Source organism: Saccostrea cucullata, unplaced genomic scaffold (genome assembly GCF_032062105.1).
Source record: "Saccostrea cucullata isolate Sc308-1 unplaced genomic scaffold, CSIRO_AGI_Scuc_v1 ctg689, whole genome shotgun sequence".
Classification (NCBI taxonomy): Eukaryota; Metazoa; Mollusca; class Bivalvia; order Ostreida; family Ostreidae; genus Saccostrea; species Saccostrea cuccullata.
Window position 1 is genome coordinate 201,149 of NW_026929140.1, and position 14,190 is coordinate 215,338.

Genomic DNA, 14,190 nt, shown 5'->3' on the forward strand with positions numbered 1-14,190 from the left:
GAAAATTCAAAACCTTGAGCGGAGGGTTTGTAAAAGTGAAAATAAAATAAATCCTGGCCTTAGATATGTAATTAGATCATTAGCATATTAACCAGGAGCAAAGGATAAGATGTTCAAAGAATTCATGCATTTCACTATATAATCATTAGAGCCCCACCCTAAAACAAGAACCCCCATTCAGGGGCCCTGAAATTCACAATTTTGGTAGAGGCCACCTTATTCAACATAACTATTTACTTGGTTAGTTTATTTAATGCCCATGAGCAGAGAAGAAGATTCTCAAAGAATATATGCATTTTCACTATGTAATCAATTTAGCCCCGCCCTAGCACTAGAACCCCTGACCCTGGGGTCATGAATTTCACAATTTTGGTAGAAGCCACCTTATTCAACATAACTATGTACTTGGCTTGTTTATTTAATGCCCATGAGCAGAGAAGAAGATTCTCAAAGAATATATGCATTTTCACTATGTAATCAATTTAGCCCCGCCTTAGCACTAGAACCCCTGACCCTGGGGTCATGAATTTCACAATTTTGGTAGAGGCCACCTTATTCAACATAACTATGTACTTGGTTAGTTTATTTAATGCCCATGAGCAGAGAAGAAGATTCTCAAAGAATATATGCATTTTCACTATGAAATCAATTTAGCCCCGCCCTAGCACTAAAACCCCTGATCCTGAGGCCATGAATTTCACAATTTTGGTAGAGGACTCAATGCTGATTACAATCATGCAAACAGTTTGACTGCTTGATGTCCAGGAGGAAAGAAGAAGATTTTTAAAGATTTCAATAATTTAACAGGTTTTTGCCCCACCCCTCAGGCCCCAGGGGGGCGGGGACCATGAAATTCACAATTTTTGTTCCATTCATCCATAGTTGCTTTGTGGCAAATTTGGTAGAAATTGATTGAGTGGTTGCAGAGAAGAAGCTGAAAATGTTCAAATGTTAACGCACGGCGCACAGCGCACAACGGACGACGCACGACGACGGACGACAATAGATAGCAATAGGTCACCTGAGTTTACTCAGGTGACCTAAAAATCAACTCTTATTTTATTGGACATCTTTAATTTTAAATGATTGCATGAGTTTAATTTAGAATCAGTGCACAGAAAGTAATCAAATATTTAAAAAAAAAATTGCAACATAAAGCATATTGTGTATATTGATTATAATTTGAAGATTTTCAGATAAAAGTCTTTTTATAACATATATACATGGATTTTTTAAGGCATGGTCGGTGACTGAAAAATTGTAAAAGTCTTATGAAAACCATCTATTTGTAAAAATATTAATAAATGTATCTTTTTAATCAATAAATATATATATAATATCTTTCTCAAAGCATTTGAATTTTATGCAAAATTATTGTAACTCAAAACTTCTGCTTCCAATCAAGTAAAATATTTAAGGGTGAAAAAATTGAAGGTCTGATGAAAGGTCTCATTCATTTTCTTGACACTTTTTGACCGATAATTCCATGTCGAAGTGTTGTAAATGTACGGGTTCGTTCTGCAAGGTCCAGTATTTCCTCTTTCTCCTATAAAGAGAAAAAACGATAAGAATTTATCATCACTAGATATATAAGTCAATCATGTTTCAATGAGGAATGACCAGGGAATTGATTCTTAATTATTATCATTGTAGATGTCGATTTCCTAACTTTAAATGAGAATACAAAAATAAAAATTATATAAATAAAATTATTTACATGAGAAAGTAAGAAAAGTAAAAATATCTTTAACTTTGTAAATATCGTTAATTTAAAGGTTGAATGATTTTCATGCCATAACTTGTAGGTTGCAGCCACTTTACTGAACTCAAAAATAGCATGTTTTACAAAACACTTGACAAAATATAGAGTTTAAAATGTTTGTATCTGGTTTTTCATAAGTACATTGTAATGCACCAATATTCTGCAACATAAATTCTCCTTTTAATTCCTTTTTGTTTGTGTTTTGGAAAACTTTTATCAAATTCCAAACATTATGCTTGTAAAATGAGATTAAACTTATTGTATTTATATTTAAAAATTCATTAATTAAAAAAAAATCAAATATCCGTAGATTGCTGCATGTTGCGTGAGACATATGGAGATAACGAACAGTATTTAAGATCAAAAGTACATAAAACGATACAGAATAGGAGCATAGCAAACACGAATCTCCAAAACATTAGAGGTTGGATCAGGTACCATGGAGGAGTGAGTCACACCCGCCGTGTGCTCCTTGTCATGACCGGGAATGTCGTTTCATCTGTGTATAGGTGACAACTTTGTCTACAATGAGACTTTTCACGGACTTAAAATTGAAATTATTCTAAACTGACCTTCTAAGACTCAGATGATTCTCTATTCAGATTGTTTATATGCAATATATGGAATGTATTCAAGAGGATAAGTAAAATCAGTTCCTTATCTAATTATATTCATACTTATTATAAACAAAAGACAATGCCTTTTTTCCTCATTTTTATGCTGGTTAAAATGTATACATGTATTCTTAGAATTTTCTTAGAAGTGTTCCTATGCTACCTTTATTAAGCGACAAGTTCTTCACACTGGCTGACGTGTTACACATCATACAGCTAAACTGATTGTTGTTCTCTCCATCTTGCATGCAAGAATCGTTTATAAGGCAATACCCTGCAAAGAACAATTAGTTATAAAAGACAAAAATATCATAACACTAAATTAGTCTATAAAGTGCATAGTCGTGTGTTCAAAATATTTTATGTACTAAATTATACAAATTTGGTGTCATTTTAGATATGAACACTACGTTTAGCACAAATAAAATCTAAGAGTCCTTGCTCATGAATAAAAATGTTCACAACGTGCTTGTTCACTCTAAAATTTCTTAGTTAATAAATTATAACAGACTAGTATAATTTCAAATTTCACGATCGCAAAGTATTCTTAATATCACTAAATGTTTTGGAGATATAATCATAAAAAAATACACCAGAATGCATTCTTGTCTCTATTGCTAAGTGCAAGGCTTCTAAAAGCTCAGTTGATCACAAAAATATTTTTGAACATGGCAAATAGAATAACACATGTAACGTTTGACTTATTTTAAATTTGCCAGTTAATGCAAAAATATATGAAGCAGATTTTGGATGAATATCTTACAAACCGGTATCAAGAGTCCACTGAAATCTATTTTGAGGAGGATCACAGACTTTACACTTCTGTTTGGCATGATTTTGTCCCATCTTGAAACACTGTCCTTCAATCAGACAATGACCTATAAAAAAAGGAACGCATTTTTAAAGAAACTTCCTTTATCGAGAGGTCTATAGGCCACAGCCTGAATCACTTTGGCTCTATTGTTCTTCATCAGTAGATTTCACCTATATATGGATTATTTGAATATAACTATTCTAATCTCATCCCATCCTTGCAGTCATGCATTTGTGTTCACTGAATAGGTAGCTGTATACTTGCTTAGAAATCAGATGTAACAAATGAAGTCTAATTGCTTGCTTAGTGTTTGCTTTTTTGTTTGATTTTTTATTCTAAAAAAAGCAATAAATAATAAACGAAGAGATTTATTATTGAATGTGGTATTTGTGTAACGTTAAAACATATTTAAAAGGACCATAATGAATTCCAAGTATGTTGTTTTGTTTATCCTTGGTTATATACTTCATTTATCGACGATTTGTTCATCTAAATAAATCAGTAACAATTGTTTCTTTTAAATAAAAGCACATTACATAGCAAAATATTCTTAAATGTTGCTAAAGAAGGTATAGTTCCTAAAGTAGACGTTCTGTTTTAATGCTTATTTTGGTCTCTGTTATATGTTATGAGAAACGCCCTACCAAAACAGAACCATTTTTTTTTATTATTATCCTTCTAGAAGAATATCACAAAAATATATATCAAACTGAAATTAAGCACATTTTACTCGATTATTAGGAATTGAAAATTACCAGGATTTGAAGATAATGAGAACGTGCTGTTTAAAACGTTGCACTTCAAACACGGATTTACTTTGTCAATTTCTCCATCTTTTATACATGTTCCATTGACAAAGCAAGATCCTGCAATTAAAAAACAGTGAACAAATGCATTATTTTTGCTTTGTTTTTATTTAAAAGAGCAAATGTTTTAAGAATGTATCCATGATAATAACATATTCTGGACCAGGCTAAGGCGTCAATATAAATTCTTAAAAATATCTCTACGAGGGCTTATCAAAATATTAGGTAAGAACCGCAAGAAATTCGTTGCAAAAACTGACCGAAATGGTGACGTCGGCCATTCGAACGGAAACAGCATCAAAACATAAAATTGTATTTTAATTAGATTAAAACAACACCAGAGACAAGATATTTATATATTCAAGCAACTAGTTTTCTCACTGATTTAAAATTATTATAAAGATTTTTTAACGGTACACACACAATTAAGTAGATACTACAAGAATTAAAAATCTACTGTTATGTGACAAAAAATAGGATATTTACATTAAGAATGCTGTTATAAATCCAGCGCAAGGCCCTACTGGCCTTTGTATATGAAATTTTGAATTTTAAAAAATAAAATCAAATTAATTTTATACATATTGGTCCTTTTGCAAGATAAAAAAAACGTAACGTGTGTCTATAGACACGTGAATAAAATTCAGAGTCCCTATATTTGACGTTATTCTAAAATTATCTTTACTTCAGACAGGGCCGTGCAACTTGGATATAAAAAAATATTTACACCTTTAGCTTCCGTAAAATACTGTGTTTTGATTTAATATTTTAAAAAGTGACCTGAACTCTTTAACCTCATGCCCATAAAAAATTGAATATTGATTTTCGTCATAAAAAATCGTCCGCTAAAATTTGGGCTGTTTGGGGGGATTTTAATTTTCAAATTTCAATTTTCTATTGCTGTAAAATCTAAAATGCTGCTAAAGAAGGAGTGGCCATGTTCGGCAGACGTTTCAAACAGCGTAACAACAATGTGGTCTACTTTGTACTGCTTCCAACGATGCTTCATAGAATTTCAAACATAAACCCTAATATGCTTGTGTTCTTTAATTTTTCGATTTTACCAGTACTCAGAGTCCAGTTGTATTTGTCTTGATGAGGATCACATTTTTTACACACTTCAGTATCTTTGCTTTGATTCGCTTGGAAACATTGACCATGGATCATACAATAACCTAGGGAAACATTTGAAATCTTTTATTAAAGATATAAATAATGCAATCACTAAAATAAAACACAGAATTTATTCTCCAAATTTTTTTCTAGAAGATTTTATAATAATCAAAAGGAATTGGTATAAGAAGATTATTACATGTTAATGATTGGTTTTCTTTCAAGATCATTTACCTGAGCTTAAAGACCACTTTTTTGTGTTTAGAGATGAGTTGCAATGTAAACAGGATATTGCGTCATTTATCTTACCGTCAACGAAACATAGACCTCCAATATTACAGGAAGCTTAAAAAAGATTTTAAAAATAGTAAGTCACGTATTCTAGCCAGTATGTCCCTTTCTTTATGACTATTTTGTAACCACCTATTTGCTTTTTAAGTGTTTTTACCATTATACTATTGGCTAGGCTGTTTTTGTGTCATGTGATTAGGAAAAATTATGACATTTGACTTGTCTGTATGTTTAACTAGGCAATTTTCATTCATTGTATATTTTGTTATAGGCTCAGCAAATTAATTGTAATAAAACTTTTTTTGTAATATGTTATGTAGTGTTTAGTTTTAGTCATTTGTTATTTCAATAGATTACAGTTTCACTACATTGCGTTTTTAATGATTTATACAAGATGTTAAGGAAAAACAAGCTTCGAATAGCCAGAATTGTCTGGTCTCATTATCATGAAAAACTTTGGATTAACATATTTATGTGTTTTCTATCGGTTCAATAATAAAGATTTTTCATACAATTTTTCGTTCCGTAGATTGAATCAAAACCTTTTTAGGAAATTAAAGCATATCTTTTGAGCGTTACAGTGACCCTATATTTTCCCTATTTACGACATCCAATTTAAAAACATGTTCTAAGTGTGATATCATACAGAATAATTCTTCCTTAGTTGCATAGATATTGCAAAAATGAAAATAATGAAACTGAGAAACTATAGTTCGAAGATACATATGCATTCCCAAAACACTGCTCAAAATTTAATCGCTTTATCATAACATGTAAAGATAACAAAGAGTTATAAAACTTTACAGTCCATTGAAAAAATTAAATAATAAAAAGAGCACACAAAGGCGCTTTAAATAAATATAGCACTTGAATTTGGACCAGGTGACATTGAGGAGAAAAATTCCTTGTGCTCCTTGTTATTATCAAAAAAAATTGTTACAACAATTAAGTGTGAGAATATGAAAATCTATGGTCAACATAAATGACTTATATTTGGAAAGCAATACTCTGTAAAGATGTTTTGTTAAACAAGAATCGATGATGGGTATATTTTAATACATAAAAAACATTTTTGTATTTCTCGAGTAGACGTTTTCTGTTTTAATGCTTATTTTGGTCTCTGTTATATGTTATGAAAAGTGCCCAGCCAAAACAGAATCATCTTCTTTTATATTATCCTTCTCGAAGAATATCACAAAAAAAATATTTACCTAATTGAAATTTAACACAATTTAATCGATTATTAAGAATTGAAAATTACCAGGATTTGAAGATAATGAGTAAGTGTTGTTTAAAACGTTGCACATCAAACATGCATTTTCTTTGTCGATGTGTCCATCTTGTATGCATGTTCCATTGACAAAGCAATACCCTGCAATTCAAAAATAGTGCATAATTCATTATCTTTGCTTTGTTTTAAATTAAAAAGAGCGATTGTTTTACATATATGTAAGAATGCATTCATGTTCATTATTCTGAACCAGGCTAAGGCGTCAATATGAATATGTTTGTTGATTTAGCAAACTAAGCTTATGATTTTTCTCAAATTATCTCTATGTATGTCTTTTCGAATTAAAACAAATCATAAATATTATGATTATTTGCTTACTTGACATGCGATGCAAACAAACGTATACAGAATTGCTAAATACGTTAAACTTCTAACTGTTATTTAATGACGTTGGATCCTGATATTAAAGTCTTAATCATTTTTTGCCAAGTATATTTTTAGCTTCTACATACATAGCTTAATTAAAGTTCAAACCAAAAATGGGGCTCAATATGCTTCTTTTGGCGCTACAGTACATGTACATTTAATATGACCTTTGTGCACTGAAATTTGTGTCTTAATTAAAAATTACATCTTTGACGTTTTACCTTCAATATTTTTATTCAATTAAAGTGTGAAACAAAATGAACTTTAAGTCTATTTAAAAAAGACACTTTCAAATTGTGACTAAGAAACAGTTTCAACTTTCTTCGCATAGTCAATTACTTGACATTTCTGCGCTAATAAAATGTGCTTTTTCTGGCACTGAGAATTTAAAAAGCAAGAAAACTATGGTAAAGTCTAAATGGGGGATATGATGTAAATTTTCAGATATTACTAAAAAAGTGACAATTTTACGTTAAAAATGCCTCAATTTTTTTCCGGATTTTCAGATTTACATAGACTATATTTATCACACTTCGTTGAAAATATCATAAGAAATAATTTATTATTATTATAAATACGTTTTTAAAAAACTGAGAGAAAAAGTGACGTTGTCCGTCCGAACACAACAACGTCAAAACAAACGATTTTAATTACATTTAAACACCGGCAAAAACAAGATATTTAATCAAGCAACAATTTTTTTCATTGATTAAAATTTGGTATAAACAATTTTGCTACAGTACGTTCAAATTGGAAGATACTACAAGAATTAAATATCTACCGTGATGTGATGAAAATAGGATATCTATATTCAGTGTGTTGCTATAAATCTAGAGCAAGGTTCTATTAACTTGTGTATGTGAAATGTTTATATTGATGACGCTAGTAAGTTTTGAATTTTAAAATTAAATCAAATATATTCTATACATATTTGCACTTTTGCAAGATAAAGAAAACGTATAGTAGCTTGCATCCATGAACACTTGAAACGAGTCCCTTCTTTTAACGCTATTTCGAATTTAGCCGTTCGGCTTAAATATCAAAAGCACTTACACTTTTAGCTTCCATGAAATAGTGTGTATTGATTTAATATTTAAAAAAAATGATCTTGAAGTTTTTAACCTCAAGCCCAAAAAATTTTGAATACTGATTTTCGTCATAATCTGCTAAAATTGGGGCTGGTTTGGGGGATTTATTTTAAATTTTCTCATACTGTAAAATATAAAATGCTACTAAAAAAGGAGTGGTGATGTTAATCGGACATTTCGAGCAGCGTTGCAACATAGTGGTCAACACTGTACTGATTCCTATGATGCTCCATAGATTTTCAAACATATACCTTATATGCTTCTGTACTATAACTATTTTATATTACCAGTACGCAGAGTCCAGTCGTATTTGTCTTGATGAGGATCACACTTTTTACACACTTCAATATCTTTGCTTTGATTTGTTTGGAAACATTGACCATCGATCAAACAATAACCTGAAGAATCATTGAAAACATTGTATAAATAATATCAAGAAATGCAATCACTAAAATAAATCACACAATTTATTCTCCAAAATTTTTTATGAGTTATAAATGGTGAAATGAATTGGTATAAGAAGATTATTACATGTAAATGTTAATGATTGGTTTTCTTTCAAGATCATTTACCTGAGCTTAATGACCACTTTTCTGTGTTTAGAGATGAGTTGCAATGCAAACAGGATATTGCGTCATTTATCTCCCCATCAACGAAACATTGACCTCCAATATTACAGGAGGCTTAAAAAAGAATTTTAATAAACATTTTAATGTGTTTTCCTTTGGATGATTAATAAAGTTTAAAGTGATAAAATTCATCGTTCTCTAGCTAGTTCTCTAGGCTAGGCATATTTTTGAGTATAAGTTCGACCCTAGAGTTGAAAATTATCTATGGGATGTCCAATATAAAATGGGTTCTAAGTGCGATATCATAGAAACGGTTCTTTCTTAATTGAATAATGGTATTGTAAAAATGAAGATAATGAATCTGAGGAACTGTAGTTAGAATATGCATTTACTAATCTCTTCACGACCTTAATTTCCTTAATCATGAAACATGAACATAACAGATAGTTATCAAATTTAAGAGACAAATATTAAAATATAAAAAGGAAAAAAAACCACAAACTTAAGGCGCTTTGAAAGTAAGATTAGAAGTTGGATCTGATTTCGACATGAAACAGCTTCTTCGAGCAATTCAGTAAGAAAAATGACCTAAAATGTCGTATGAAAATCCCCAGTGAGCATTACGGCGATAAATAACTTGTACCTGGTAAAATGTATCCTGTTAAACAGGAATCGCTAATGGACATATTTTTAAAACATGCAAAACGTGTGTTTTTTACGAAGAAGTTTTTTAAATTCATATTTTGATCTGTATTTATATGGTTAACGAGGCCAGATCTACTTGATCTGCGCATACCTTTTAACTCAACGTCGACTGAGGCACGTCACAATACCCTTGACTGCCGTCACATTTGAACATAATAACGTCACAATTAAAATGACGTCAAATTGCGCTAAAATGTTTCGCTGATCTTGATTACCTGGTAGCTCTATAGACTATGCATTGAAAGCTGGCATTTCTATAATTTTCTTTTAAAATATTTAAATGAATAAACAACTTTGGAACCTAATTTATTTTGACGGACCAATTTTTTGGTACAGTTTCATTAATTTTATCCTGTTTTATTTCAATTTGTGAGTTAAAAAAAACAAACATTGCAACTAAAAGTAAACGATTTTAGTCTATCTCTCTGAACATGTTGAAGTGTTTATACACACTCTTTTTTATTGCGTCCTTAAATATGCATGGATTATCTTCAGATTTAAAAAATAAAATAAGTCTATAAATCGTTTAAATTGAACCCCCGAAATATTTTATTTTTCTATATATTACGATATTAGTGAAAATCGCAATTTTGTCCCCCCCCCCTCCTCCTCCCTCTACCCCTTTTTCCACGTAAAACAACGTTGCGTGTTGAGAGAAAAATAAAGCATGGCGAGAAAATTATTTCATAATGTAGGAAATAAACTAATACAGTATCACAATCGTTTGTTGGTGTTATTTAAACCCATTGCGACATATAAAATACGAAGTTGGATAAAATAAATCCAAATTTTGTGTTTTGACATGCCCCATTTTCACTGCAATAATGGCTAACTCCAATTTTCTTTTCATTTTTTAAAAGAAGAATGAACCTAGCATGATATATGTGAAAAACAAAGAATTTCATCATGTATTTTTTTTGATTTGTAAATTTCTTTGTTTATTGAAGAGTTTTAGTATGTAATTGTGTATAAAAACAAGACAAAATGGTCCATATCTTGACAGTGCCCCCATTTCACTACAATAAAGGCAAGGTAACAAAATTTCATTCTAATTTTTCTAAGCATAAAACATACAAGTATATTTCCAAGAATTAAAATTTTTTATCATTCCGTTTTCGTAATTTTCAACTAGATCAGGCCTCGTTAAGAAGTGCTCTGCCAAAACAGAACTATCCTCTATATGTTATACTTCTAGAAGAGTATCACAAAAAATATATCACTGATCACTCGATTAATAAGAATTGATAATTACCAGGATTTGAAGAAAATGAGTAAGTGCTGTTCAGAACGTTGCATTTCAAACAAGGATTAACTTTGTCGATTTCTCCATCTTGTATGCATGTTCTATTGACAAAGCAATATCCTGCAATTTAAAAATAGTGAAATAATGCATTATCTGTGCTTTTTTTTAATTTTAAGATAGATTGTTTCGAGATTTCCTTCATGTTCAAAAATATGTACTCTCTTTAAACCTCAATATTAATATTGTTTTGTTTTACAAATCTAACATTCCGAGTGTTTTCTCTAAATATCTGTTTCTATCATTTTTCGAAATAAAACAAATCATTAATTTACGTCGTTGCTTACTTCACATGCAGTGCAAACACACGTATACAAAAATTGCTAAATACGTTAAACTTATAACTATGATTTGAGAAAATGAAGATTGCCCATAACGTTTGTAGAGAATGAGACATTTGTTACAATGAATAGTTTTAGATATACGAGGGGTTATCAAAAGGTTCGTGGACTGAGGCTATAAAATCAGTACTAAGTGGTCTGAGTTTACAAAATTTTAAAGGAACATAAAACAACAAAAAATAAAGAAATGTTGAAAATTTTAGCTTGATACGTTCATTATTTGCCAAATTATTATAAAATAAAAACGACAATATATGATCACCCGGCGCTGCCGTCATTTATTTTCATGACGTCCGACAATGTCATTGTTTTTTCAATGTCCTCTTCTTCTACCTCATGTACTTTTTTGGATGGAGCTGAGTAAGGACTTAATCCCGCCTTGTTTATATGACTTTACAATGTCATGAACAGCGGCTTTCAATGAATATAATATTCCAAATGGATTTATACATTGGGAGAGATCCTCGCTTGATTGTGCCAGTATACTTTGATTTTGGGAGTTCAATACCTACAACATATGATCAACGTCATTTTTTGACGCGATTGATTTTTCACACTTTGACTACAAATCGACATTAACTGTGTATCCCTTTTCTCTCTGAATCTATTTTGAAATTAAAAGACAAGTATTCTGGATGTATCTTATTTCTCTGTAGCCAGTTTAAACATTTCTTAGGTCTATATAAGTTTTTTCAGGGGCAAAACTTGATAGAATGTTATAGATAGTTACTTGATGGAAACCCCACCCCCCTTTTGACGTCATTTGCAAGGCCTCATTTAGTTGGACATACCAGGTAAAATTTACGATAAAATTTCATAGAACATAGGACAGAATGAATTGAAAATTTCATATTTTATGGAACAATTGTGTCCCGACACATACCTGAATTAACGAGAATATCGGATGTCAAATGTTCATAGCAAAAGAGTTTTTTCTCAGCTACACAAAGGTCGCAAAAACGTCGTGTTCGAGGTTGCGCCGCCTGGACATACCATTGCTTACAAAAAACATTACTCGTTTATTGAAAAATAAAATTTATGATTTATGGTTTATTCTTTAGATAGAAAAGAGGATGCTAACTAGATATTTTAAAATTGGTTGATGTGCCTAAAGCAGTTTTAATTTGATGCCGCTAGTCCACGAACTTTTTGATAACCCCTCGTATTTAAGATATATGTACATGTATCTATATTATATCAAAATATTTATAATTTTGTAAAAGTCGCGTAGGTAGCAGAGACAGAGAGAGAGAGAGAGTACATGCCCCAGAGTTGAAATGCGAAAAAAAAAAACGTTTATGAAAAATTGTTGTTACCGATAAAGCAGTTATACAGTGTGTAAATATTTTCTGATTTCTATAGTATCGTTTTTTATATAGCCAGTGAAATATTAGGTTTTGTATTTTGAAAGAAATAGATTAAATTTATATACATTTATCCTTTTTCTAAATAAAATAAACTTAGCGTGAATACAAACAAATATGAAAAAATTCAAAATTCCTATTTTTGACGGTAATTTGTAATCAGCTTAATGTCAGACTATGCTGTACAGCCTGAATATACAAAGTACTTACAAATTTAGTTTGAATAATAAAGTGTTTTAATTCAATATTTTAAAAGATTACCCTTCAGGGTCTTTTGCCTCAGGGCTGCAAAAAATTTTAATATTGATTTTCCTCCAAGTATACTAAAGATTATGGGCGGTTTTTTTTTGGGGGGGGGGTTAATTTAATATTTTCTATTAAAGTAAAATCTAAAATGCTGCTAAAGAAAGAGTGGACATGTTCATCGGACATTTCGTGTAGCGTTGCAACATAGCAGTCAACATTGTACTGATTCCTATAATGCACCATAGATTTTCAAACATAAAACTTATATGCTTCTGTACAATAACTTTTTTTTATTTTACCAGTACGCAGAGTCCAGTTGTACTTGTCTTGATGAGGATCACATTTTGTACACACTTCAATATCTTTGCTTTGATTTGTTTGGAAACATTGACCATCGATCAAACAATAACCTGAAGAATCATTGGAAACATTGTGCAAATAATATTAAGAAATGCAATTACCAAAATAAATCACACAATTTATTCTCCATAATTTTTTATGAGTTATAAATTGTAAAATGAATTGGTATAAGAAGATTTTTACATGTAAATGTTAATGATTGTTTTCTTTCGAGATCATTTACCCGAGCTTAAAGACCACTTTTCTGTGTTTAGGGATGAGTTGCAATGCAGACAGGATATTGCGTCATTTATCTCCCCATCAACGAAACATTGACCTCCAATATTACAGGAGGCTTAAAAAAGAATTTTAATAAACATTTTAATGTGTTTTCCATTGGATGAATAATAAAGTTTTAAGTTATTTGATTCATCGTTCTCTAGCTGGAATCAACACCGCTTTAATAAGGATATGCATATTTTTTTTAGTATAACGTTCACCCTAAAATTGAAAATTATCTATGGGATATCCAATATAAAATGGGTTCTAAGTGTGATACCATACAAAACGGTTCTTCATTAGTTGATTAAAGGTATTGATAAGAAATGGAGGATATGAGACTGAGAAACTGTAGTTTGAATATGCTTTTCCTAATCTATCCATGAACTTAATCTGCTTAATCATGTGATATGAAGAAAACAAATAGTTATCAAATTTAAGAAAGAAATGTTACAAAATAAATAGAAAAAAACACAAGGTGAATGCACTTTTTAAGGACGTTCGGTCCTGTGCTTTTGAGTGATTTTGGTCAGGACCTTTATTTCTAAAATTCTGCATCTTATTCTAAGTTTTAATATTGAATTTAGATTCTAAAATGAAAATCGAACGATATTCAATGAAAAAACTGCAATTAAATTCCATTCAAGTAGGATTACGCCGGGAACTATATTTTGTGGCAGAAGGTTTTCTAGAAGAAAAATATTAATTTCTCCCTTTTGACCTACATACAGTACCGTTAAATTTAGATTCCTATTTTTCCATGCCGGTTGCACACAAAGCTTTTTTTGCAGTGAAATGCGTTATATATGCTTGTTCTGAAATATCTATTAAATCGTTTTTTTTTTTTTGACGAATTATGATAGAAAATATATTCTAAATGTGCAGGAATTTTTTTTTTGCCA

General features: G+C 30.6%; 1 protein-coding gene across 1 annotated transcript in view; it reads right to left on the reverse strand.

Moving 5' to 3' along the window:
• Positions 1–2,507: 2,507 nt before the first annotated feature.
• LOC134279895 (uncharacterized) overlaps positions 2,508–14,190 on the reverse strand; it is a 147,629-nt gene continuing 135,946 nt past the window's right edge. The window contains exons 45-55 of the mRNA XM_062762311.1: positions 13,254–13,364; positions 12,970–13,080; positions 10,672–10,782; positions 8,718–8,828; positions 8,433–8,543; positions 6,662–6,772; positions 5,344–5,454; positions 5,061–5,171; positions 3,946–4,056; positions 3,144–3,254; positions 2,508–2,650 (exon numbers count right to left, since the gene is read on the reverse strand). Of these exons, the coding sequence (XP_062618295.1) occupies positions 2,508–2,650; positions 3,144–3,254; positions 3,946–4,056; positions 5,061–5,171; positions 5,344–5,454; positions 6,662–6,772; positions 8,433–8,543; positions 8,718–8,828; positions 10,672–10,782; positions 12,970–13,080; positions 13,254–13,364 (1,253 nt within the window). The remainder of the gene's footprint in view (positions 2,651–3,143; positions 3,255–3,945; positions 4,057–5,060; positions 5,172–5,343; positions 5,455–6,661; positions 6,773–8,432; positions 8,544–8,717; positions 8,829–10,671; positions 10,783–12,969; positions 13,081–13,253; positions 13,365–14,190) is intronic.